At 37.1% G+C, this 27,943-nt stretch overlaps 2 protein-coding genes across 3 annotated transcripts in view; one reads left to right on the top strand and one right to left on the bottom strand.

Moving 5' to 3' along the window:
• Positions 1-715: 715 nt before the first annotated feature.
• THAP2 (THAP domain containing 2) lies at positions 716-16,952 on the bottom strand. 2 transcript variants are annotated; one of them, XM_035257024.3, is made up of 4 exons: positions 16,666-16,952; positions 7,437-7,632; positions 4,666-5,132; positions 716-3,356 (listed from the first exon to the last, which is right to left on the bottom strand). In XM_035257024.3, the coding sequence occupies exons 1-3, from the start codon at positions 16,734-16,736 to the stop codon at positions 4,713-4,715; spliced, it is 687 nt and encodes a 228-aa protein (XP_035112915.1). In that variant the 5' UTR covers positions 16,737-16,952; the 3' UTR covers positions 716-3,356; positions 4,666-4,712. The 2 variants fall into 2 exon arrangements, with proteins under 2 accessions (XP_035112915.1, XP_002752807.1); XM_002752761.6 differs by having other exon boundaries at positions 716-5,132.
• A 407-nt stretch (positions 16,953-17,359) lies between these two features.
• The window catches only part of ZFC3H1 (zinc finger C3H1-type containing), a 55,523-nt gene continuing 44,939 nt past the window's right edge, over positions 17,360-27,943 (top strand). The window contains exons 1-2 of the mRNA XM_002752760.5: positions 17,360-18,232; positions 24,007-24,420. Of these exons, the coding sequence (XP_002752806.1) occupies positions 17,635-18,232; positions 24,007-24,420 (1,012 nt within the window). The 5' untranslated portion in view covers positions 17,360-17,634. The remainder of the gene's footprint in view (positions 18,233-24,006; positions 24,421-27,943) is intronic.

Genomic DNA, 27,943 nt, shown 5'->3' with positions numbered 1-27,943 from the left:
TGGTATTAGATTGAGCTCATTCTAAAACGGCCTTAGGGAAAGAGTAAGGGAGAAGTGAGGGCAGGAATAAACAAATGGAATATTATTTTCTAGTAGGCTTGAGGACAGACACTATGTCTGGCACATCGTAGTTTGATCAGCTTCTCTTAGGAAGATAGTATTTTTTGAATTACAGTATTTTAATCAAAAAAATAAAGTATCATAATCTTCTTTCCCGTTTGTTAGTAAAATATAGCCTTGACAATTATGTCTGCATTTTTTTTTTTTTTTTTAAAGACAGGGTTGTGCTCTGTTGCCTAGGCTGAAGTGCAGTGGTACAATCATAGTTCACTACAGTCTTGAACTCCTGGGCTCAAGCAATCCTTCTGCCTTAGCCTCCCAAGTAGCTAGGGGACTATAATTTTTATTTTATTATTTTTGTAGAGATGGTGTCTCGCTATGTTGCTCAAGCTGATTTTGAACTCCTTGCCTTAAGTGATCCTCCCACCTTAGCCCCATAACATGCTGGGATTACAGGCATGAACCCTGCACCTAGCCTGCAAATACATTTTTGTGTGAGCCTCAAATTATGGTCAGGATAGAGATAGACTCTTACCATTTTTACAGCCCTTCGTATATCTTGTCTAGATTGCCTAACCAGTATCTAAAACAGTGCATATAAACTATAATGTATATTTAGATATAACTTGAGCAACAAAAATGAAAATAATTCCTCTTCAAGGCTTTACATGATCTTTATTTGGTTTACAGTTTGCTTCAATTTAGGGAGAAGGACTTCACAGAAGTCTTTTAGGGGGTCAATTTAAAAGAACTTTCACAGAAATATTTATGTACATTTTTTAGAAATAACAGGCATGACAGTAATTTCCTTGGGGAAAAATGTTTAATATCACCATACTCAGAATACATTTTTGTGAATATGCAGTTGTTTAGTATACACTACAAAATCCTAATTTTAGAAAGTTTCCAACTGTCTAAATATCAGAAGAATCCAAAATTTTGGTACAAAGATGAACCATTTCCTATATAGCAAAATTAAATCTACCCGTATTCTAACATTGAGAAGTGAGATAAAACACAACATTATAAATCCTACCTAGAAAAGATCAAGTGACCTCAAAGACTTTACTATTTTCATGTTTTAAGACACATGATTTGCCCTATTTTAGTAACCTGGTTCATATGTTAAATAAAGAATAATCTGAACAGCAGAGAGGATTTGTAGGCAGGAGACCTATGTTCAATCTAGAACTGTCTAGATCACAGACATTTCTATTCCTTGTGCAAGTTGGCATATAGTAAATGCCGGAATGAATAAATAAATTACATTAACAAAGATGTCTTCATGTGCAAATCAGAGATAATATCACCTACTACACAGAATGTTTGTAAGGAAAAAGAGAACAAATAAGTACTGAAGTGCTTTATAAGATTCTGAGTTATGTAAAAAATCTGTGTTAATAGGTTTGTTATTTTACAAAAAATTTCAAATTTCAAATGAACTCCAGTACTGGGTTTTGATATAGTATTTTATTTAGAGCTATGTTTTACTTTTAACAAAGATACCATTAATAACAAATGTATTCAGTGTTCATTTTAAATAGTAAAAATGTTGTCTTATAGCCATTAAATAAAAAAACATAATTCAGGTCAAATGCTAATGTCCTTGTACCTCCTTTGCTAAGTCAACATAAGGAAGAATCTGTTTTGTTTCAAAACAAAAGCATTTGATTATAGAAAGTTCTACAGTTTACAGTTTTTATTGAATTTCAATTCAACAGCATTTATCAAAGGACTTTATTTCTTTTATGGCATATAACATACTATATTATAAATATTACTTATTTCTCTCAGGAGATAGAGCAACTTGAGGGCAGAAAATTATGTCATATTCCTTTTTATATCAAGTACCCAGCCTTTGGCTGGTTCTTTGTAGAGGTTGGTGCCCAGTAGGCAGAGAACAAATGAACAGATCTGTGCTGTGACTAGCAGAGGAAAAAAAGCTATTATAATTTCAGTTAGTTTTATGGTCAGAGTGATAAAAAAAAATCTATCAAACTGAAAGCAGGATTTTAATAGACTCCTTTTAGGTTATTCTCTGTGAATGAAGCTAGTTTTAAGGTAGACAAATGTATGGTAATAAAACAATTTGATGGAACGAGTTTGGAGCAAGTTATCAAGACAGTAACATGAAAACGACAGAGAAAACAGAATAGTTTACAATTACTGAGTAGTAGTTTATTTAATACTGTCACGTAATAATGAATGAAGATGAAGTAACCTTGTCAAAAGGTTGTTGTATTTTACAGTATTTTATTTTTATGATTTAAAAAATCTTATCAAAATTTCAAGATATTATTATAGATGGGAACTGGGCTACATAAATAAGTGTTCTGTAGCAGGGGTGAAGGGTGAACCACATGAGAGTGGTTATATTTGGAAAAAATACTTTTTATTCAGAAGATTATTTGTCCAACTTATTTTGAGTTAAAAAGTAGATATGGTCAGTAAATTGTATGCTGGTGAAAAGTTATTTGAAACCATACTAGAAAAAAATAAATATATAATGACAATTCCAAGGAAATACATCCAATACTTAAGATAAAATAACTAGCAAGATTTATAACATCCATGAAAAGATTTTCATAAATACCTGTTTTAAATACATCAGGGGAATTATATGAGGCTTTTTCCTACCTTTGCATTCCATTGGGAGGCATTCCTTAGTAAAAAGAGTGCTAATACTGTAAAAGAATTGTTGCTAGGATCCAAGCAAATGCAATCGTAAATGCTGGCAAAAAAAAAAAGTGTTTTTAAAAAAATCATAAAGTAGCTCTTACTTTACAGGGAAGATTTATAACAATTTATGACTTGGTATATGCTACCTTCATATGTTAGTATCACAAGCTTGAATTAAATAAGTTGAGTTAAATAACTTGATTATATATTAACAAATTTTTACATGATTTCAATAAAGCTCATTGAAGCAAGGGGTTCCTTTTAAACATTAGCGAAATAAAGCAAACCCTTTAGTCGTTCGAGTGGCAATAATAAGAATAGTTTTGATACTTTTATTTTGTAAAATAATTAGCATTTGCATGCCACTATCACAGACATACACATATTTCTATAGGGAACATTTAATTTCCCTTATGTACTATGGTTGCTCTATTTGTTTTTTTTTGTTGTTGTTGTTGTTGTTTCAGAGACAGGGGTCTCACTCCATCGCCCACATTGGAGTACAGTGGTGCAATCACAGCTCACTACATCCCCAACCTCTAGGCTCAAGTGATCTTCCCACCTTAGCCTCCCAAGTAGCTGGGAACACAGGCATGCTGGTTGCTCTATTTCACTCACTAAAAAAGGAGAAAAAAAGCAAGCTGATGTCTAAGATAAAGTGATAACATTTTAAGTTATTCATACAAATTGTGAAGATATAAGTAGTTTCCTGTGATTAAATTTTACTGTGGGTTTATGAAGAGGAAAGAAAAAGCCCACGATCTTGATATGCTTGCTATTTTTGAGGTATAGTATGTATTTGGAAAGTAGTTAAAAAGAAAAAAAAAGCTTAGGAGTTTTGGTTATCAACCAATATGGGAGCACTAATTTTGAATGGAAATGAAAGATTTGTATTATGAGAAAAAGAGTAGTATACATTTATCTATTTGTTTAAGATAAAAGCTATGTTCTGAACTCTAAATTATTTTACATGTTTTCTTAGGTGAATATAATCACCTACCAGATTTTACTAATTTGAAGTACTTGAGGCATTACCTAGTTTGGATGACTCAATGGTACCTCACATTCAAATATTTTCAAAATATTTTACAACCTATTTTAAAATAGAATATTCTTATGAGAGAGGCCATCATAATCTCACTTTTACTGGTTAAAAAATATACAGAAAGTTTACATTTAAAAACTTGCCCTGTATCTTTTCTTTTCTTTCTTTTTTTTTGAGATAGAGTCTCACTCCGTCACCAGGTGCCTGGAGTGCAGTGGCTCGACCTCGGCTCACTGCAACCTCCACCTTCTGGGTTCAAGCAATTTTCCTGCCTCAGCCTCCCGAGTAGTTGGGACTACAGGTGTGTGCCACCACGCCCAGCTAATTTTTTTGTATTTTTAGTAGAGACGGGGTTTCACCACGTTGGCCAGGATAGTCTCGATCTCTTGACTTCATGATCCTCCCGCCTTGGCCTCCCAAAGTGCTGGGATTACAGGCGTGAGCCAGTACCTTTTCTTTTCTATTAATTTTTCAAATCACAGTGCCAATTATAATTTAATTAATACAAAACCCAGCAGTTTTAAGGTCATGTTAAATGTTAGTTAACTCCTATTTAGCATCTTATTTAGAATGCAATATGCCAACTTTGGTACAGGAAAAAAATTCTTTTCTAATATAAGTTAAACATATTACTTAACATAAGCTGTTCTTTAACAGTAGTTTAAAAAGACAAAAACAAAAAACACCTTTCAAACAAACACTTTCCTAGCAAAATTTTTAAGTACATAATTCTAATGTAAGGCACTTCCATTCATTTTCAAATAAAATTTTCATAAAAAGTTTTTTGTTCTTTTGTAATCGTCTTCACAAATTACATAGTAATGTTACTTCAAGTAAAACTTTATTAAATAATGTATTTTGGCGTAAGTGCCATAATTTACCTCTGAAGAGAATGAAGGATAGGCATCAAGCTCTGTGCAAGCTAAACTTAAATGAAGGTACTCTTGGTCTGTTTTAGATTTATACTTGGCAGTGTTTTATCTTGTTGATCTTGTTCAAGGAGCTTAAAATCTTCCAAAGGAAGACTTCTTAAGGCAGTTGGTAAAATGTGTTCTGATGTACCTTTAGGTAATACATTATTTGCTTCTAAATTCTTTACCAAACATGTGGCTTTGATCCATCTTCGAGTAGCTCTGCGTTCCTTTTGTAGGCAAGTTTTCATTTTTCTTCTTAAGCTCGCTATTTCTTTTTCCAGTTTGATTATCCTCTTTTTTGCCTCCATAGGATTCCTAAAGGCATAACTGTGTTCAAGTAGTACTTGCTGACTACTAATGTTTGATTTTAAATTAGATGGTCCGGCTGGAGAACAACTGTTGTTTTTCTTCAAAAGATTCCTTGACTTGAGTTTCTGAGCCGAATAAAATTAGAGGGTTGAACATAAATTATGAAACATCACAAATAAGCAAATACTGTCCAGTTTTGGATAACACAGTATTTAAACTGCTTTTTAAAAAGTCCATTTTAAAACTTTAATAGGAAATGGCAGCAGCCATCTCATGTAATCCAAGATTAAGTTTTTTAACTGGTTGAATTGACTGTAGTCACCTATTTCTTTTTGTCCTATATCCAGAGAGATTGAAACACTGATTTGGAAATAGACAATGGACTTCCAAGGTTTCTTCCAAATTATTGACTATGATTCCATAGAGACTTTAAAGATCCTTTGCAATTTACTTACTAAGGTCAATTCAGAATATATGTAGATATTTTATTATTTATGATATTAATTTGATCCCCTTTTAATTAAACACCATTTTCTCAATTTGATGAATATTTTAGACCCAGGGTCCTACTTATTGAAAACTGAAGGATCTGTAGAAATATATTCTTAAGTATCAAGCTTCTAAATAGATTTACCTATTAATTCTTCATGGTTAGTTACATCTTCAAGGATTTAAAATCTGGCTAGGAATTTGCCCAGATCAGGAGACTTTTTTTTTCTTTTCTTTCTTTCATTCAAATGGTCATCAAGTCCTATTAATTCTACCTCCTAAACCTATCATGAATCCTCTCCTCTCTGTCATTCTTTTTTTTCTTTCTCTGTTCCACAATAAGACTGAACACTGTAATTCTTAATGTCACTACATATACTGGGCCCATATCATATCTGTTCTGACTATATTATTCATTATTGATCTCTCCACTTCATTTTGATCCTCATTAATCCACATTCTGCCATGAGAATAATTTTTCTAGAATATTTGACATTTCTATTCTGGCCAAATTATTCTTTGCCTATCCATTATCTAAAGGAAAAAAAAATTTTTACATGGCATACTGTACAATTTAGGATCGCACCACATTCTGCAATTTACCATCTTGCTTTATACTCCAGCAATACTAAGCCACTGAGAGTTTCCAGATTATATCATATCCTCATAAGTCTGTGTTTTTCATTCATTAAACTTTTATCGAAACACATACTATGAATTCCTGGGGACACTACACTGAACGAATAAGACAAATATCCTCATGAAACCTACAGTTAGTCCCTCTGCCTAGGGAATTGACAGGGACTCTTCTTTGATCGTTATATCTCCAGCACTAAGCTTAGATATCTCCAGCACTAAGCTTTCCATCCTGGCATAATGGAAAGTTAGTTGTATTGATTAAATAAATAAACGATCAAAATATAAAAAATAAAGTACATTTCAAATTCAGTAAGTATTTGAATATATACTATGTCCCAGGCACTGTTTGAGGTGCTGAAGATTCACAAGTGAAAAAGACAAAGTTCCTGCCCTCCTGGAACTTTTCTAACATCAGTGGTAATTTGCTTACCACAACCTCCTCCCATTCAAATAATAACTAATAATATTTAAAAGTTTAACTGTTACAAACAGGAGAAACAGTAGATTTCTTCTCTTAGAGGAAAACATGTTTGTCCTCCTTTTCAAAGCTAAACTATTTGTATTCATCGTACCCTTTCTTACCTTTGGTGACTGTCTTTCCCAGCTAGGTTTTCCTCTCTGGTCAGATCTTCCCTAACTAGATAAAACATTGTTTTAATTCATTCATCTTGTACCTTAAATCTTTCCTTTTTTATTTTACTTTACTTTTTCTTCATTCCTTCCTTTTAAATATCACTTTCTAACATTTATTTCCTACTCATCCCTCAACCCATTGGATTTTGTTCTCATTATGCAACTGTAATTGTTCTGTGCAAGGCCAAGACTGCTTTCCGCTATTTTCAACACCCAGGGCTTCAAAAGCCCACTGTAAATGCCCAAGCTCTCTGAAGTTTTCTGTTATGCTTGCCTCCCTCTGAACTTACATTCTTTGGTATAACTCTGGCTGTGTGCTCTTAAAGTAATTTGCACATGCCATTTGTATGTCATTTTAAAATCCGAGCAGAGTGATGCTGGAGCTTTCACTGCTCATATGATTTTTCAGTTTTACCAATGGTCTAATTATTAATAATAATTGGTAATAATGTAAAATTCCAATATAGTAAAACAATTTGGATTGGGGAAAGAATATTGAAGTCAGGAGACCCGAACTCTGATTCCAGCCTGCACTTTTACTGTACAAGAGGAAGGTCTGCAACTTTCTTGAGGCATATCACTATAAATGAATTTCAGTTAGAAACTGCATAAACAAAAGAAATGAGTTCTAAAAATTGTTTTTAAAAAAGGAGAGTAACATTACCTACCATAGACTTTATATGGGTACAAAAATCAAAAATGGTTGGAACAGCATCCATTTTAAGTCGTCGAGTTTGTCCTGTTAGGTCAAAACAGGAGGCTTCAAAGTGCTTTGAACAAAGAAAAGTGTGTTTTCCTGGCACAAAATTTTTGCGCCTAACCAGGCGAACCCATTCTTTTCTTCTTTTAGGATCCAAAGGAAACCTTAAAAAAAAAATAGGCAACTCAAATTCCAACTGTCATAATTCTGGTTTGCACCTAAACAATTAAAAGAAATTTAGAAGGTGATGATTAAAAATGTGTCCCATTTACATAAAAAAAATTTAAACTCACAATATCCAGACACTGGAACAGAAACCAATACATGGTAATGTTTTATAAGTTAAAAAAAATTAGTCAAAACCTGACTTGAGTGGTTTTATTTTTCAGGGTTTTTAAAAAGACACATGTCTTCCCAATTAGCCCTTAACCTGGGCAGTAAAATAAAGCATGACTAAACTGATTTAGATCAAGTTTAAGTAGAACCATTATAAGCAGGAATAATTTCACCATACTTTAATCTGCTGCTGATATATGTAGTCAAGAAAAATCAGATTATCTAAAGATTAAATTTTGTCAAGGAAACCCTAGGCAGAATCTGGTACTTCTATCTCTATGTTGCATCATTATGACACTTACCACATTGTTTTGTAATTTTTCCATTTTAGTTTCCAGTAACATAAAGATTACACATTTCGTGAGGACAGGTATCATTATTATCACATCCTGTCATGTATTTATCTTTGACACTTAGCATAATGCTTTGCAAACAGTAGGTATTCAACAAAATTTGCTAAATTAATACAAATACAGAATATTTAATAATATACTGTATTTTATGTAGTTAAACAGCAAATATTTTTAAAAAGTCAACTCTTCAATTAGTAGTGCAGCAGAAAGACTACTTACAAAAAGGCAAAATGCTTTGTAGCAATGTTTTTCCTTTCATATTTCAAATGTAAAACACAGTTGACCCTTTAACAACATGGGTTTTGAACTACATAGGTCCAATTATATGTGTATTTTTTCAGTAAATATACTGGAATTTGAAACAATTGGAAAAAACTTGCAGACAAACCATGTAGCCTGGAAATATAAAAAAAATAAGAAAAAGGTATGTTATGAATACATAAAATATATGGAGATACTAGTCTATTTTATCATTTACTACTACAAAATATACACAAATTTTAAAAAGTTAAAATTATAAAACATTCATGCAGAGACCATACATGGCATCGTTCAGTCCAGAAGAATGTAAACAAATGTAAAGATGCAGTAATAATAATTGCATAAAACTAACTGTAGCATATACTGTACTACTGTAACAATTTCATAGCCATCTTTTGTTGCTATTGTGCTGAGCTCAGTAAGTGCTGTGAGTACCCACCTAAAGTGCCGTGTGGTTCTAATTATCTCTGAGCAATTTGTCTCTCCAGTAAATTGTGTATCAGGGCAGAATGTGATCTCTAGTAGTTCTTGCATATTTTTCATTGTATTTAGTGTAATACCATAAGCCTCAAATAATACCCTGATACATATATACCCTGATACAAATACCCTGATACAAATAATACCCTGATACATATATATATGTATATATAGATATATATAGATATCTCTCTCTATATATATATACATATATAGAGAGAGAAAGAGGCATAGATTTAGGTCTGCAGCTGTGGTTGCTTGCCATTTCAAAATAAATAAATCCAGGACCATTGTAAAAAAAAAAAAAAAATTCATCCAGCTGTAGCAACAGCTGCAACCTGCTGGCACAGCTGCAAAAACCTTGCACTTTTTGTGAAATATCTATTCCATAGTGGAAATGCAGCTTTTATGTGAGTGCACAATTGCTGTAAGAAAGGCATACCCATATTCCAGGACTACAGGTAGTTTTTTTTTTTCTTTTTAAAAAGAAAATTTTAGAACAAAATCATATTAGAGTTTACATAGACCTGTAATATGATTCAAGAAAAAGTGAGGTTGTTATATGGTAAAACAAAAGAAAGGTGAATGATCTAAAGCTGCAGAATTTAATGCCATGAGAGGATGTTTGATGATTTTAGAAAAGAGGTTTGGCTTAAAAAATATCAAGATAACAGAGAAACAGCTTCTGCTGAGCAAGAGGCTGTGGATGAGTTCCCATATGCCATTAAGATCATTCAGGAGAAAGGATATCTGTCTGAACAGGTTTTTGATGCAGGCAAAAGTGCCCTTCCTTGAAAAAAGTGCCACAAAGGATATATGTTACTAAGAAAGAAAAGCAAACATCAGGATTTAGGCAAGAAGATATATATAGGCTAACTCTGTTTTGTACAAATGCAGTTAGGTTTATATCAGTTCTGCTTTTATCTATAAACTTGCTAAACAAGGAAAAATAAACACCAGCAGCCAGTCTTTTTGTTGTAAAATAAGAAGGCCTGGACAATGAGAACTCTTTTGTCTAGATTGGTTCCATTGAATTTAGGAAGTATGTTGTTAGTAAGGTACTGCCTTTTAAAGTTCTTTCCATTTTGGACAATTCCCCTGGACACCCAGATTCATGAGTCCAATGCAGAAAGTGTCAAAGTAGTCTACTTGTCCTCAAACTCAATGTCTTTAATTCAACTTCTAGATCAGAGGGTCACAAGTTTTAAGGATCATTACATATGGTATTCTATGGAAAGAACTGCCAACGCTATGGAAGAAAACCCTAACAGAGATAGAGAACATCATGAAAGTATAAAAGGATTGCGCCATTGAAAATTGTTACAGAAAAAGTGGTGAAAGACAACAAGCCCAAAACAATACATCCCTGCAAAATAAAGTATATGGGTATGCTGTGCATGACCTCACAGTCTTTATAACAGAGCTATAAGGGAAATCATGAAAGAAATTGTAGATATGGCAAAAAAGGTGGGCAATGACAGGTTTCAAGATATGGATCTTAAAGAACTTCAAGAGCTGATTTAAGAAACCACACTAGAGGAATTAACAGAAGACTGCTTGATGGAGGTGAGTGCTTCTGAACCACTGCCAGATGATGAGGAAGAAGATGTACAAGCAGCAGTGCCAGAAAACTGACATTAGAAAATCTGGCAGAAAGGTTCTGATTATTCGAGACTGCTTTTTACTTCTTTTATAACATGGACCCTTCTATAATAGGAACACTGAAATAAAAGCAAACAGGAAAGAAGGATTGGTACAATATAGAACCATTTTAGATAAATGAAAAAGCAAGAGTAAAGCAGAAATTATTATGTATTTCCATAAAGTTAGACTGCGTGTGCCTTCCTTTCCTGCCTCCCTATCCAACTCTTTCACCTTTGCCATGCCTGAGGCATCAAACCAACCCTCCTCTTCTTCCTCCTCAGCCTACTCAATGTGAAGATGACAAGGAGGAAGACCTTTATAGTGATCCACTTCCACTTAATGAACAGTAAATATATTTCCTCTTCCTTAGGATTTTCTTTTCTTTTCTCTGAGACAGAGTTTCACTCTTGTTGCCCAGGCTGGAGTGCAATGGCGCGATCTCGGCTCACTACAACCTCTGCCTCCCAGGTTCAAGCACTTCTCCTGCTTCGGCCTCCTGAGTAGCTGGGATTACTGGCATGAGCCACCATACCCAGCTAATTTTGTATTTTTAGTTATATAGAGATGGGGTTTCACCATGTTGGCCAGGCTGGCCTTGAACTCCTGACCTCAGGTGATCCACCCGCCTTGGCCTCCCAAAGTGTTGGGATTATAGGTGTGATCAGCTCTTGAATTTCTTTAAGATCCATGCCCAGCAGGATTTTCTTAATAACATTTTCTTTTCTCTGGCTTACTTTATTGTAAGAATACTGTATAGAACACAACATACAAAATATGTGTTGATTGTTTATGTTATTGGTAAGGCTATTAGCAGCTCAATTTTTTTTTTTTTTTTTTTTTTTTTTTTTTTTGTAGAGATGGGGTTTCACCTTGTTGGCCAGGATGTTCTCGATCTCTTGACCTTGTGATCTGCCCGCCTCGGCCTCTCAAAGTGCTGGGATTACAGGTGTAAGCCACCGCACTAGGCTTACTACTTCAATTTTTGGGGAACCAAAAGTCATACTCTGGTTTTTGACTGTGTGGTGAGGAAGCTTCTGAGCCCCAAAACCCTGAATGTTCAAGAGTCAGCTGTATACTAATATGCATCCAGTGTGTACCTCTTAAGGAAGAGAAAAATATAAGGGGCTATCTCTAAAAATTCTACCGGTAACTTGGAAATATAAGAATCAACATTCATATGCAGTAAGTTTGTGTAAAACTCTTTAGTTTGACTACATTATCCTTTAAATATTATGAAATGACTAGTGTTCAAAAAGATCACAAAATACAAGTTAGAAGATTATGTGGTTCAGAAGCCCCCAAATGCAGCCTCAGTAGGTAACAGCTTTGGGTATTTCGCATCTACTAGGTTTGCTCACATTACCAGAAATAAGGAGCACAAAGAAATGAAATGTTCAGATTTAGTCAACACTCTCCCGTCTTCTGTCCCCATCCCCCTCAACCCTATATGTACGCTGATCTGAAGATACTAACATCTGTATGTCACTCTACAATTCACATACAGGTTTTTTCCTATAGAGAATTTCTTTTTGAGACGGAGTTTCGCTCTTGTTGCCTAGGCTGGAGTGCAGTGGCACGATCTCTGCTCACTGCAACCTCTGCCTCCCAGGTTCAACCGATTCTCCTCCCTCAGGTTCCCAAGTAGCTAGGATTGCAGGTGCCCACCACCACCACACCTGGCAATTTTTTTTTTTTGTATTTTTAGCAGAGACGTGGTTTCGCCATGTTGGCCAGGCTAGTCTCAAACTCTTGACCTCTGATGATCCACCTGACTTAGGCTCCCAAAGTGCTAGGATTACAGGCATGAGCCACTAAGCCCGGCTAGAAATAGAGATTTTCTGATAATCTATTTACTCTGCCTAGCCTCACCTCAGTAATAGAGCCAGTCTCTTATAATAAGCACTAGATGTTTTGGAAAATCACTCAGTAGTTTAAACAGTGCTATTTTGTGCGCATCTTCAATAATTAGTTGAATGCCTCTTACATTCCAGGCACTGTCCTAGGCACTGAAGACATAGTAGTAAACAAAACAGACATAGTACTTTTCTTCCATGAGTGTATACTGTAATGGGGAATGTAGGGAATCAAATAGCTGGATGTGATAGAACAGAGAAGCCACTGTCTCTGGACTCAAACCAGGGCACCCTTGCATAATATCTGGGTGACTTTAGGCAAGTTAACCTTTTTAGGTCTCCTTTTTTATCATCTATGAAGTGGGGATAAGAATAGGACCTAATGTGGTCATACAGATTAAATGAAAAAATGTGGGTAAATACCTAGCCCAGTGCACAGTACATGCTAAATACTAAATAAATGCTATTTATTACTATAATAAAAGTAACTACAAGTGTCCATGAGTCTTATAAAAGGGTAAGTACAGGGTTTTATGAAACCATAAAACAGGGAAGAGCTAGTCTAGTCAGAAGGCCTTAAAAATTATAGAGATCAGCTAGGGAAGTTAGGGTGTGACAGTAAAGAGTGTTAAGAATATCTTGGGAAAAAAAAGAAAGATTAAAAAAAAGAATATCTTGGGGACAGAGAATAGTGTTATAACATGAAACAATACTGGAGGGCCTTCTAAATCAGAGTAATTTTGAACCTTATCCAAAATGGCAATGATAAGTCATTAAAAGGCTAATTGTGAAAGCTGATTGTTAATAGAAAATTTGTGAGCTAGTTGTTAAACACAGCTATTATTAAAAATTAAATTATATAAATTTACAGTTAAATACATTAAAAGGAAAGGTAATAACCAAAACTCCCAAATTTCCTAGTGATTTTACTGTTACCTTTACTCTTAAGGTTATGCCTGTTGTGTATGTATGGTGGAAATACCATAGAATAGTATGAGACTTCACATCCTTTTCCAACTCCATGATCAGTGATGTCATATTGATGGCTTGAAACTAGACTTGGCAGTAATATTTATATCTTAGAAAGCAGGGAAACACTACAAATCAGGGCTTTCCCCCCTCCCTAGAGAACTATTTATTAAATTTAGCAACATACTACTAATTATAGAAGAGTGGCTAGCAGTGCATGGATGGAAGCAGTGAGCCAGTTAAGAGCCTATTGTAATAATCTAATTAAGAGGTAATGATGAGAAGTCAAGGGAGGAAGACTTTCAAATTTCCGGATTAATGGTGTCTTCATTCACTGAGAAACAGAGTACAGGAAGTGGGGGTATGTTTGGGGAAGGGCAGTTTGTCAATATAGATAATGAATCTGGGTAACTGGAAGGAGACCAGAGAAATACTGGGGAGACATTTGGCCTATAAGTCTGGAACTCATTAGAAGGAGATGGATTGGAGATACTGATTTGGGAGGCATCAACAAGTAGATGCTGAGACCACAGGAACAGCTGAAATTACTTTGATACGAATGTGAAGACCTGGGCTAAGGTGTAGAGAGAAGAGCAGCAGCCCAAAAGACAGCCCAAAAAAGTAAGAAGATAATCATAAAATTAGTGTTAAATAATTCAAAAGTAGAGAGTATTTCAAGGAGGAAATGATCATACATCATGAAAAATGAATGTAGAGAGACACAGAGGTCATGTTAGCAAGAGCAATTTCAGATTACTGGGGAAACTTTAGAGTGGGCTAAGAGGTAAGAAACATACAGTAAGTTTAAGCAAAATAACTTGCACATGGAGATATAGAAAGAAGTCTACTAACGGCTGGGTGCAATGGCCACGCCTGTAATTCCAGCACTTTGTGGGGCAGGAGCAGATGGGTCACAAGGTCAGGAGTTGGAGACCAGGCTGGCCAATATGGTGAAACCCCATCTCTACTAAAGAATACAAAAATTAGCTGGGCATGGTGGCACACCCCTGTAATCCCAGCTACTCGGGAGGCTAAGGCAGGAGAATAGCTGGAATCTAGGAGGTGGAGGTTGCAGTAAGATGAGATCTCACTACTGCACTCCAGCCTGGGCAACAAAGTGAGACTCCATCTCAAACAAACAAAAAAGAAGTCTACTAATATCTTAGTAGGAAAGGAGTGAATTAATTAAGCCTGGTTTGTATTTACAAAATAGGAATGTAATTTTATTATAATGAATACTAATTTAAGATCTAAATTTCTGAGGTTACACATGAAAATGTTAAGTTCATAGCAGGCAAATTTTATGCATGTTATTGTATCACCGTTCATACCTTTTTCATTTTATTTATTTATTTTTTTGAGACACGGTCTCACTGTATTGCCCAGGCTGGAGTACAGTGGCATGATCACGGTTCACTGCGGCCTCAATTTCCTTAGTTCGGGTAGTCTTCCCACCTCAGCCTCCAGAGTAGCTAGGATTAGTCATGCACCATGACACCCAGCTAATTTTGTGTATTTTTTTTGTAGAGACAAGGCTTCACCATGTTGCCTAGGCTGGTCTCAAACTCTTGAGCTCAAGTGATCAGCGTGCCCTGGCCTCCTGAAGTGCTGGGATTACAGGTGTGAGCCACCACGATGGGCTAATCATTGTTATTGGTGCCTGGACTCCCCTCTCATCTATCCAATGAAATTGCTAAATTCAGTAGTTTCTCCTCTAACATTTCTCAAATCTGTCTCCTCAACTCCATTTCTACTTTAATACCACGTGACTCTGAAAAATTGGGTAGACTTTCCTTGTTTTATTTACTACAGCTTCCTAACTAGTTTTTCTCTGTCAACTCTAACCTTACCTAATCCAATGCTGATTGTGCTAGCAACTGAGTACAGGGTTTAGTTTAGCTGACATTGCAGCAAGATTTCCCTTTGAAAGAAAAAAATAGGTAAATTAATATTCTGTAATAAGTTCCTTTCTCATCAAGTTCATCCCTGATGATGCTTGACCAGCACTTTCAGTAACCCCACGATTCTCCACACTGCAGCCAGAGGACTTTTTAAGATGCAAATCTAATCATGCCATTCTTCTTAAACCCTCCAGGACTTCTCAAGTACTCTTAGGATAAAACAGAAAATACTTAAGCAGCATACAGGACCAAATCTGTCATCGTCTCATTTGAAATGTCATATCCTTTGAGAAGTGTTCTTTGACTTTCCAAGACTAAGTTAGGTCTCTTAATGTTTATTTTGTAGCACTTAGTTATAATTATTTATGTCTTTCTCTACCATTAAATGTTAAACTCCAGGAGGGTTAGAACTTTCTGGATCCTTTGCACAATGTCAGGCAACTAGGAACTCCGTACATATGTGATGGATGAATGAATAAAGCACTATATATGCGTGAATTGGTTTAAAAACAGAAACATCACAAGGATTTTTTTTTAAGTGGCAGCTTTTAATAAAAGTACAGTTTATAATAGTGAGGTAGGGAAAAAGGTGAAGGATATAATTTCTACGTACCAACATATACGTTGTTAGGTATATAACACATATAAAGTCAGAACTAGTGTCATTTAACTTTTTAATGTGTCTTTTCTTCAGGCACATGGCAGGCACTTGCAGAGAAGGTAAACGTTTACCTAGTACCTGTTATTTTCTAGGCATAGTTCAAAATGCTTTTAAGAATTCTGGCTTGACAGAACTAAGGAATTTTGATTTTTCTTCCAGCAAACAAAAGAAAACCTAGGTTCTTTTTATTACTCTGTTCTAGTAATAACAAAAAGTTATCTTTTTCACTTTAATTAACATCGCTTAATTCCATGGCTATCAAAGATGACTCAATTCCTCCGCAGAATGACTTAGATTAGATCCGATTCATTAGATTAGAAATACAAATGCCTCCCGTGTCAATTCATCTAGTGAGAATTTCCTAATTTTAACGGGAACGCAACAGTCTTTTAAGGTGATTGCTGATTGAATGGGAAGATCTCTCTCCCCCTTACGGGGTCATTCTTGTCAAGACCCGGTCTAACATAGAAGTAAAAGTGAAAAATTACGATATCCTCTTGTTACTTTTTTACTAAGGGGTAATCACCAAACAGTACTTGGATTTCTTTTAGAAAATGAGTAAAGCATTCCCGAAAGCAGGATAAAATTGGACAGATTTGAGAAACACAAAGGACATATGATGCTTTCCTACTACCAGCTGGGAAAGTTATTAGAATTAGAATCCTCCTGTTCCTTCTACACAAGCGATACCGAGAATAGGAACTCCCGTCTCCGTCACCCCACTCCCTGCCCAGGTTACCTGTGGAAGCTGATGTTAATGTGCTTGTTGTAGGTAGTGGCACAGCCCGCCGCGGCGCAATTGGTCGGCATTTCCCTTTCCCACTCATTCAGCGCCCATAGGTCTCTACTGAGGCGCTGGCTGCTAACCTTCCTTCTGGCACAGGCTGGAAAATCGAGGCAGGCGTGCCTTAATCGGGAGAGCTTAGTCGTGAGAGCCCAGTGCGAAGAAGGGGTGTGTATGTGGGGGCGGAGGCGAGGGAGGGTCAGCCTTCCCTTTCTCTTTATTAATATGGCGGACCAAAGGCCACACAACTGGCCCTCCTGGAGCTCTAGTCGCCTTCGTTTGACTTCACCAACATGGCGGACACAACCTGTTCTTTTTCCCCGCCCCCAAGAGCGAGCAGGTGTACTGCGTTTTTTTGGCAGCGGTCCTCAGAGCAATTAAAGGAAGAGGTGTTTTCCCCTCCGATTATTATAAATAACGATAAAGAGTTTTACAATAAAACTCTCTCAAGGCTGCAATTAAGAGCAGCTCCGCTTACTTCTGCAGGCACCCAGCTGTACCAGGCCAGATCCTGAGGTGGGTGTGACCCGTAGACCGGAAAAGTAAAGCCGAAGAAAGACGAGAGACTACAAATCCCAGTGAATATCGCGTTGTTCTTATTATCGCGTGAATTGGGAGCTTTTGTTTCCTGCGTGTCGCAGGAAGTGACGTTTCGAGCACAGCCGCTACCTGAGCCCCTTTCTCGCGAGGAGGAAGAACCCCGACCGCTGAGGTGCAAGGGGGAGCCACGGAAGGGAACTGGGTTGCGACAGTCCGGTGAGAGAGAGCTGAGGTGCGGAGAAGTTGGGGAGACGAGGCCACTAGGTGTCCGAGTAGGGTAAGACCGCACCGACCCGGTCCGTTAGCAAAGAAGGGAAACGAGGCAATTGTCGGGCGGATCCCCGGACGGAGGGCTAAGGTTGTGTGGAAGACGCTGCTCCCCGGATGGCGACGGCAGATACTCCGGCCCCGGCCTCCAGTGGCCTCTCGCCGAAGGAAGAAGGGGAGCTTGAAGATGGGGAAATCAGTGACGACGATAATAACAGCCAGATACGGAGCCGGAGCAGCAGCAGCAGCAGTGGCGGCGGGCTGTTACCGTATCCGCGGCGAAGGCCTCCTCACTCGGCCCGGGGCGGTGGATCCGGCGGAGGCGGTGGCTCTTCCTCGTCATCGTCCTCTTCTCAGCAGCAGCTGAGGAATTTCTCACGCTCGCGGCACGCGTCTGAGCGGGGCCACCTCAGGGGACCCAGCAGCTACCGACCCAAAGAACCATTCCGGTCTCATCCGCCCTCTGTGCGGATGCCTTCGAGCTCACTGTCCGAAAGCAGCCCCCGGCCGTCTTTCTGGGAGCGGAGCCACCTCGCTTTGGACCGTTTCCGCTTTCGAGGCAGGCCTTACCGGGGTGGGAGTCGCTGGAGTCGGGGGCGAGGAGTGGGTGAGCGAGGAGGCAAGCCGGGGTGCAGACCTCCTCTGGGAGGAGGAGCAGGATCCGGATTCAGTAGCAGTCAGAGCTGGCGAGAGCCCTCTCCACCTCGGAAGAGCTGTATCCTTAACGTGGCGGTCGGCGTTGGGTGTGTCACTAAAGTTCCCTTTCGCGTCATTACTAGGTCTGTGAGACGAGCGTAACTTTGAACCATCAGAACCGCTTATTTCTCCCTGAGTCAGTATACTGAAAGTAAGTAGTTCTTTCGTAATTCCCCATGTGTCACACGTTAGCGTTGTTCCTAAGATTCCTTCATTGGGTATACTGCTTTTTAACATTAACTTGCTATGGATTGGGTTAAGCTAATGAAATCTAAGAGAATTAAGTCAGATTTGTAAAAATACCTTAGAAGCTCAAGTTTCATTAGCATTTGTAATTTTGCTGTTACAGAAATTTTGTATTTTATGTGAAGTTAACTTAGCTTATTAGATGGAGAAAAAAATCGTAACAGTTTGAGGAATACTGTTTATCATATTGCAGTTTGACACTGAAAATTGTAAAGTTAATTCTGCACTCTTTTTGTGATTCTAATACCTTAGAAGCCTAAGTTTCATTAGCATTTGTATTTTTGCTGATAGAGAAACTTTGTATTTTATGTCAAGCTGGCTTAGGTTATTAGATGGAGAAAAAATATTCGTAAACAGTTTGAGGAATACTGTTGCAGTTTGACATGTAAATTGTAAAGTTTCATTCCGTACAGTCCTGCACTATTTTTGTGATTCTTTTTTTATCTTGATTTATTCCGGTTGCTGCCTTTTAAAGTGGGGGTGGTGGTGGGGGGTGGGAACTGGTGTCTTTACCAAGTCTGTTAATTCAGAACTTTTCGATTTATTTGATCTTTTTGGAACACTTTACCTCCTTAACGTGTCTATTCTGTGTTCACTTTTGCACATTGTATAACTCTTCTTGCTGACTAAATGAGGGCCAGAGAAAGAAAGATCAACTTATCAGCATTTTTATTTTAATACGTTAGACTGGAGGAATGTGTATGGGATGGTGGAGATTACGGACAAGTTGAGAATGGAAATAGTAAAGTACCAGATTTTTGCTACTTCTAACCTTATTCTCAGTTGTTTTTTTTTTTTTTGAGACGGAGTTTCGCTCTTGTTACCCAGGCTGGAGTGCAATGGCGCGATCTCGGCTCACCGCAACCTCCGCCTCCTGGGTTCAGGCAATTCTCCTGCCTCAGCCTCCTCAGTAGCTGGGATTACAGGCACGTGCCACCATGCCCAGCTAATTTTTTGTATTTTTAGTAGAGACGGGGTTTCACCATGTTGACCAGGATGGTCTCGATCTCCTGACCTCGCGATCCACCCGCCTCGGCCTCCCAAAGTGCTGGGATTACAGGCTTGAGCTACCGCGCCCGGCCGGTTTTTTTTTTTTTTTTTTTAAAGATTACTGAGTTTACTCAGGATTTCTAGAGAGGAATCAGTCATCCGCTGGTTTCCTGTTTTGTAATGGGTTTGTATAATACTATCTTGACTTATTCTGTAATCATTGCAAAAATTGTTTAAAGACTTCATTACTGGTTGTAATTCTCATAGTGTAATGGTTTTTAATTTCGTCATTATATATGAAACAAGTAGTGACACTTATTTGGGAGAAAATCAGAATTACTCTTATAGACCGCTTAGGACTAGAATAGGTCTTTCTCAAATGTCATGATGTAAAGGGGGCAGGGAATGTACATTTGGGTAGGAAACAGCAGCTTCTGATGCTAGTCTTCTGAAAAATTTACTTCTGCAACCAAAAGTTGGGTTAGGAGCGTTTCAGAATTGTTTCAGAGAAAACCCGGTAGTGGCCGGGTGTGGTGTCTTATGCCTGTAATCCCAACACTTTGAGAGACCGAGGCGGCAGATCACTTGAGGTCAGGAGTTCGAGACCAACCTGGCCAACATGGTGAAACCCCATCTCTACTAAAAATACAAAAATTGGCCAGGCGTGGTGTTGGGCGCTGTATTTCCAGCTACCAAGGAGGCTGAGGTAGAAGAATTGCTTGAGCTCAGGAGGCAGATTTGCAGTGAGCAGAGATTGCACCACTGCACTCCAGCCTGGGCGGTAAAGGGGGACTCCGTTTCAAAAAAAAAGAGAAAATCATATAAATACTTAACTTTTTAAAAGACAAAGGCAGCAGATGTGGCTGGGTGTGGTGGCTCACGCCTGTAATCCCAATACTTTGGGAGGCTGAGGCGGGTGGATCACGAGGTCAGGAGTTCAAGATCCACCTGGCCAATATGGTGAAAACCTGTCTGTACTAAAAATACAGAAATTAGCCAGGCATGGTGACGTGCCTGTAGCTACTCAGGAGGCTGAGGCAGGAGCATCACTTGAATCCGGGGGTGGGGAGTGGTTTGCAGTGAGCAGAGATTGCCCTACTACGCTCCATCCTGGGCAACAGAACAAGGCACTGTCTCAAACACACACACACACACACACACACACACACACACACACCCAAGAAGGTTAGAAAACCTTTGCCCAGGATGTTTCTTAATCCATGGATTTGTGGTCTATATTGAATCCAAAAGCAGAAAGTCTATTGAAGCATATATGTGTATATGGTTTTAAAATTTTTTTTATTAAATTTTTTTTTGGAGAAACGAGGTCTTGCTATTTTTGCCCAAGCTGGTCTCAAACTTGTAGCCTTAAGAGATCCTCTTCCATGGAGTCCCAAAGCGCTGGGATTTATAGGCAGGAGCTACTGGTCTGTATGTGTTTTTTAAAGGTATAAAGATGAAACTTGTAGTTTGTATTAGGGAAACAAATGAAAATAAGTAGTTTCAGTTTAGTATAAAAAGTTGAAATTGAGGTATGTATATAATTAGTCCTATGGAAGCTCAAAGCTTTTTCTTAAAATCCTTATTCTATATTAGAAAAGGGGTAAGTGAGTGGGTTTGCTTGCTTTTTGATTTTCTTTAGCCTTAAAGGAGATTAGTCAGTTATGGTTGTAACTCAATTGCTTTCCCTTCTTTTTCTATTTAGCATATTTGTTAGTATATTGAATCATTTCCCTTTGCAGATATTTCCAAGGTCTTTAGTCTTTTTTTTTTTTTAACTGCAGTTGTGCCTTTAAATGGCTCCAGTGAAAAGTAAGGTGTAATGTAGATAATTACAAAATTTATGCACGAAGAGTACATAAGAGGGGAAGAGGAAGTGAGAAACTCAGGCTTCACAGAGGTGACATTTGAATTGGGGTTAAGTTGAACAGACAAACTTACACACAAAGCTATGGAAAAATTGTGATGAGCCCGGGAAAAAAAGTTTGGAAAGGAAAGCACGGGTCATTTATATTTATTCTTAGGATTTTGGACTTTTTTTTAAGTGAAATTTAAACAAGGGGTGTGATCTTATATTTGTGTTCTAGAAAGATTACTCTGGCAGCAGACATATGAAAGATTTCTTTTAGGAGATAGAGAAATACCTTATGACCAAGATAAACTCTCCTGTGTTAGGTCAAACTGTGGAGGTGCATTAGAATGCTCAAAATGAAAAGAGAAGGGGCTAAGTAGTGCTCCCTGAAGAGCACCATTATTTAACAAGTTGGGGAGAAAGGACTCAGTGGCGACTTAAAAGACAAAAAATAAATAGGGAAACAAATGGCGAGGGGGAGTTACAGAAGCCAAGAGAGAAGTGGTTTATGGTGTCAGATGCTCAGAGGGATCAGGTAAAAAAAAATAAGATTTGAAAACATTGATGGGGAAACTTAGCCACAGCAGTTTCTGTGGATTAATGGGACAGAAACCAGATTCCATTAGATAAGAAGGGTGCAGAGAAACTAGTTGTCTTTCTAGAAACTTGGCTTTGAAGAGATCGGAGAACCAAAGATAAACTAGAACAGTTATGCTGTAGAACTGTTAAGATTTTCAAATGTACTTCTTATTTTTGTTTGTCAAATGATGGTAATTATGATTTTTAGAATTGGTCGTCAGGAAAGTTTAAAAATCTTTCCTGCTGCTTGTCCTGTGAGGAGTTAAAACAGAATAACCATATTTGGGATACTGTAATGTTAAATCCTAACCAACTGAAAATGATCTATAGGCTGAGTACAGTGGCACATGCCTGTAATCCAACACTTTGGGAGGATAAGACAGGTGGATCACCTGAGGTCAGGAGTTCAAGACCAGCCTGGCCAACATGGTGAATACCCATCTCTACTGAAAATACAAAAATTAGCCCGGTGTGGTGGCATGAACCTGTAATCCCAGCTACTTGGGAGACTGAGGCAGAAGAATTGCTTGAGCCCGGGAGACGGAGGTTGCAGTGAGCTGAAATCATGACACTGCACTCCAGCCTGGCTGACAGAGAAGACTCTGTCTCAAAACAAACAAAAAAACAAAAAAATCTATAAATGATACATTAAAACCACAGGAGGTACTTGTCATTTCTCTGGCAAATGTCTAGTCTGGAAAAATGAGGTGTAACAATTCTCATGTATGAATTGTGTACAGTAATAATGGTAGTTTGAAACTTTGTAGCTGCTTTTAAGGAAAAAGTTACTTGTATCACTATGTTAGAGAAGAAAACAAAAACAGTTGGTTCAGATTATTTTCATAACATTTCCCCTTGTCTGTAGGGAAAATACAGGACATACATTTTGAGTACTATTTTAAAGTGGTGGTTTTTTTTTTTTTTTTTGAGACGGAGTCTCCCCCTGTTGCCCAGGCTGGAGTGCAGTGGGCCATCTCTGCTAACTGCAGCCTCTGCCTCCTGGGTACAAGCAATTCTCCTGCCTCAGCCTCCTGAGTAGCTGGGATTACAGGCGCCCACCACCACACCCAACAGACGGGGTTTTGCCATATTGGCCAGGCTGGTCTGGAATTCCCAACCTCGGGTGATCCACCCCCTTTGGCCTCCCATAGTGCTGGGATTACAGGTATGATCCACTGTGCTGGGCCTAAAGTGATTTTTAAGAATTTTATAACCATAATTAGTTCAGTTTTGCATATGTTAGTTGTTAGTATACTTGGTGAGCTCAAAGCTTGTTAGATTTTTAAGAAAATATCTCATTCATAAATCAGTGTTCATTTTTTATCTCTTTTTAAAAAATTGAGACATGAGAAGAAACTAAAGAGAAGAAATATTTCCTCCTGATTATCTGAAGTGTAAATTTCTTTTTTTCTTTTTCTTTTTCTTTTTTTTTTTTTTTGAGACAGAGTCTCGTTCTGTTGCCCAGGCTGGAATGCAGTGGTGTGATCTCGTCTCACTGCAGCCTCCACCCGGATTCAAGTGATTCTCCTGCCTCAGCCTCTGCAGTAGCTGGGACTACAGGCCCATGCCACCACGCCCAGCTAATTTTTGTATTTTTAGTAGACAAAGGGTTTCACCAGGTGGCCAGGCTGGTCTCAAATTTCTGACCTCAAGTGATCCACCCGCCTTGGTCCCCCGAAGTGCTGTGATTTCAGGTGTGAACCACTGCACCTGGCCCCCTGAAATGTAAATTGTCCACATTTGTGACAAACCAGTCAGTTTCTCCCCTCTTCCTTAAGAGAAGAATCTTTAACATCCAGCTAATGATGGACTTTCCTGGAACTTGCAGAAGGAAGGATGCTGTAACCTATCGAACTAGATGGACTACCTGTGAATACTACCGGTAATTATGACACTAGTGATTTTGTAAGTGGAGTATTTATATGGTACTTGTTAAATTCAAATATGGGCACATAATGAAAGTGGGCATTAGCTGCACATACATTAAATGAAATTTAGTAATTTAAAAATGTCGGTTTATCGTTCTTGAAAAATTAAAATGGGAGAAAATTAATCTAACATTTAATTTTTTTGTTAAATTTAACTGGAAAATTTTTGGACACTGGTTTCCTTAATATGCTGTTCAGCCAAAAGTTTCGGAAGGTCTCCATCAAGAAAAAATTATTCATCAAAAAATGAAAACTGTGTGGAAGAAACTTTTGAAGATTTGCTTTTGAAGTATAAGCAAATACAGTTGGAACTAGAATGCATCAATAAAGATGAAAAACTAGCTTTGAGTGGCAAAGAAGAGAATGTGCAGGAAGATCCTAAAACATTGAACTTTGAGGACCAAACTAGCACTGATAATGTCAGTATTACAAAGGATTCAAGTAAACAAGTAGCTCCTGAGGAGAAAACACAAGTCAAAACTTTTCAGGCATTTGAATTAAAACCACTCAGGCAAAAATTGACTTTACCAGGAGATAAGAACCGGTTGAAAAAAGTTAAAGATGGAACAAAACAGCTTTCCCTGAAATCCGACACTACTGATTCTAGTCAAGGTAATGAAATTTAATACTTCAGTTAATAATGACTCTTCTTTCTCTAAAGGGGTAACTACTTGTTTTACAGGTAGTGTATTTCATTGAAATGAATCTAATTATCTGTAAATTATTTTCTACTTTCTGTGTAGACGTTCATATTGGATAATGACTAATTTTGTTTGCTTTTAGTTTTTATTTCTTTATTGTTTTTGCCTGACATGCTGGCCTCTATAATAGAAAGTTATACGTACGTGATAATAGTGGACACCTTTGTTTCCTGACTTAAATGGTTTTGACGTTTTCCATTAAATATGATGTTAAGTTTTTTGTAGGTATCCCTTATTAGATAAAGGAGGGTTTTACCTCTGTTCTTAGTTTGAAATTTTCAGCATGAATGGATGTTGAAGTTTATAAAATCTTTTTTCTTCATTGCTGGATGAGCATCTAATTTATTTTAATTTGTTTGTATAATGAATTGCATAATTTATTTCTAATATTAAACCAACCTCACATGCTTGAGTTAAATATAGTTTATGATACACCATTTTAAAATCATGGATTTAGCTTGTTTTTTCTTTTTAAGATATAATTTATATACAGTAAAATTTACCTTTTAACATTATAAATGTATAAGTTTATAGTTTTTCAGGTTTTGACAAATGCAGACAGTTGGGTAACCATCACCAGCCACAATTAAGATACAGAATAGTTTCATCTACTTCAAATAGTTTCTCCAAGTATCTTTGTAGTTAATCCCTCCCTCAGCGCTTAGTTCACTTGGTAACCACTGATCTGTTCCTATACTTTGGCCTTTCCATATTGTCACATTAATGGAGCCATATAGTATATTGCCTTTTTTTTTTGAGACAGAGTTTTGCTCTTGTTGTCCAGGCTGGAATACAGTGGCACGATCTTTGCTTACTGCAACTTCTGCCTCCTAGGTTCAAGCAATTCTCCGGCATCAGCCTCCTAAGTAGCTGGATTACAGGTGCACACCGCCACGCTCAGCTAATTTTTTGTATATTTAGTAGAGATGGGGTTTCATCATGTTGGCCAGGCTGGTCTTGAACTCCTGACCTCAGGTAATTTGCCTGCCTCGATCTCCCAAAGTGCTGGGATTACAGGTGTGAGCCACCACACCTGCCCTGTGTTGCCTTTTGATTGTAGCTTATTTCAATTTAGCATAATGTGTTTGAAATTTATTCGTGTAGTTTTATTTGTCAGTAATTCTTTTTTATTGTTGAGTATCCCATCATACTAGAGTTTATCCATTTCCCAGTTACGTTTGGGTTTTCCCAATTTTTGGCCATTATAAATAAAGGTTTGCTAGTGTTTTGTTTAGAATTTTTTATCTGTGTTCATAGCCTGTAATTTTCCCCCCCTCTTTTTCCTTGCCAGTTTTTAATGTAAGGTTATAATACTCACAAAATTAGTTGGCGCTGGTTTCATCTTTATTCTCTGTAATAGTTGAAGATTGGAATTATTTTGAGATACTTGGTAGATCTTACTCATAAAAGTATCTGGGCCTGGGTGGAATTTTTTTCTGAGAAGGTTTTAATCTAACTGTTCATGTTTTCTGTTTCTGTTAAGGCAGTTTATGTAAACTATATATTCTTTGTAATGTATTTCCTGTAAGTTATAGAAGTTATAAAAATTATTAAGAATCCTTTACTTTTTTATTTTTAGTATTTATAAATTGTATCTTTTTTTTTTCCTGCTCTTTTCTTTAATTTCCCCTGAAATAAGTCCATAGGTTTTTAAATTCAGTAGTTTTCAGCCTTTCTCCTGTTAAGATCATTTTAGGCCATAAATTTCTACTTGTTCTGTCTCAAGTTAGGATATTAAACTTTTTCATTCTTTCTAAATATTTCTAATTTTTATATTTCATTGACTTGTAATCTACTTGGTAGTATGTTTTTTCTAAACATGTAGGTTTTCTAGCAGTATTTTTTAATTGATATCTAAGTCAATCATACTGTCAAAAAATAAGATATGATAACCAATCTTTTGAAATACTTAGAGGCTTCCTTTATTGTCTAGTATGTAATCAATTTTTTATAAGAGTTCTGTGTATGTTTGAAAGGAATGTATAGATTGCTTGAGCTTCTTACATTGTTCATGTCTTCATTTTTTGATTTACTTGAGTTACTGAGAACAGTTTGTCAGAATTTGCCAGTATGATGGTGAATTTGTGATTTTTACTTTTTGCTTTAAGTACTGTGAAGCTGGGTAATTGAGTCATTATGTAGTGACTTTATCTCGAATGTTTTTGACTAAAAGACTATTTTGTCTTATATTAATAGCCATATCATCTTTGTCTTTATGTAATTTCCCACCTTTTTAGTCTTTCTATATCTTCATGTCTCAGATATTACTTCTATATAGTTTAGAGCTGGATTTAATTTACAGTTTAGTATGACAATCTTTGTCTTTTAACTTGAATGTATAGTCTACTCATATTTTTTATGATTATTGATACTTGGTTTTCTTTTTTTCTTTCTAGCCTCGTATTTTTCTTCACATGATTTTTTTTTTTTTTTTCGTTTGCTAGTTTGGAAATTAGATACTAACTTTCTGGTCTAATATTCCTACCAGTGTTTAAAGTTAATTGAGAACCTTACCCTTTCCCTGAAATACAAAGAATGATGTTTGCTTACCTTTGCTTATATATTTAGCACTTTCTTAGCTTACTCTTTATATTATGTTTGGAATTATATATGTATAAATACATTTTCTTTGTGTGTGTGGTTTTTTTTTTTTTTTTTTTTTTTTGGCCAGGCTGATCTCAAACTCCTGGGCTCAAGTGATCCTCCTGCCTTGGCCTCCTAAAATGTTGGGATTACAGGTGTGAGTCACCATGCCCAGTGCTTAAATACATTCTTCAGACTTTTTGTTTCTAATGTGTTTTTGCTGGGTGGAAAATGATTTCTATTTACTCTTTTTAAAAGATATTTTCCCTGGGTTTAGAATTCTAGGTTGTTTAATTTTATAAATATATTTTTGAGACAAAGTCTCACCCTATCATCCAGGCTGGAGTGCAGTGGTGTGATCTTGGCTCACTGCAAACTCTGCCTCCAGGGTTCAAGTGATTCTCATGCCTCAGCTTCCTGAGTAGCTGGGACTATGGAACACACCACCGCACCTGGCTAATTTTTGTATTTAGTAGAGATGGGGTTTTGCCACATTGGTCAGACTGGTCTCAAAACTCCTGGCCTCAAGTGATCCACCCACCTCAGCCTCCCAAAGTGCTGGGATTACAGGCATGAACCACCGCATCCAGCCCCTAATTATATTCTTACTGACAATATTTTCTGGCTTCCATTGTTGATTTTGAAAAGTCATCTGTCAGTCTTCATGGTTTACAATTTGAAGATAATGTTTTTTCTTTGGTTGTTTTAAAGAGCCTCTTTTTGTCTTGGATATTTTGTAGTTCAGCTGTGATGTGCTGTTTGTTTATTTCTTTTTATGTATCCAGCTTGAGATTTGTTGTTCCTTGAATCTGGATTGGATCTTGCATTGGTTCTGAAAAAAATGATCATTA

The sequence above is a fragment of the Callithrix jacchus genome, chromosome 9, assembly GCF_049354715.1.
Source record: "Callithrix jacchus isolate 240 chromosome 9, calJac240_pri, whole genome shotgun sequence".
Classification (NCBI taxonomy): Eukaryota; Metazoa; Chordata; class Mammalia; order Primates; family Cebidae; genus Callithrix; species Callithrix jacchus.
Note: the sequence above shows the minus strand (reverse complement) of the source record. Positions and strands in the feature narration are given on the sequence as shown.

Bases quoted from the DNA above. Each gene is read 5' to 3' on its own strand.
- THAP2 (XM_002752761.6), bottom strand. From the start codon at position 16,736: ATGCCGACCAATTGCGCCGCGGCGGGCTGTGCCACTACCTACAACAAG. The intron at 7,633-16,665 runs GTAACCTGGGCA...TTTTTTTTTAAG, and splicing joins ATTAACATCAGCTTCCACAG to GTTTCCTTTGGATCCTAAAA. The intron at 5,133-7,436 runs GTAGGTAATGTT...TATTCGGCTCAG, and splicing joins GTACCCATATAAAGTCTATG to AAACTCAAGTCAAGGAATCT.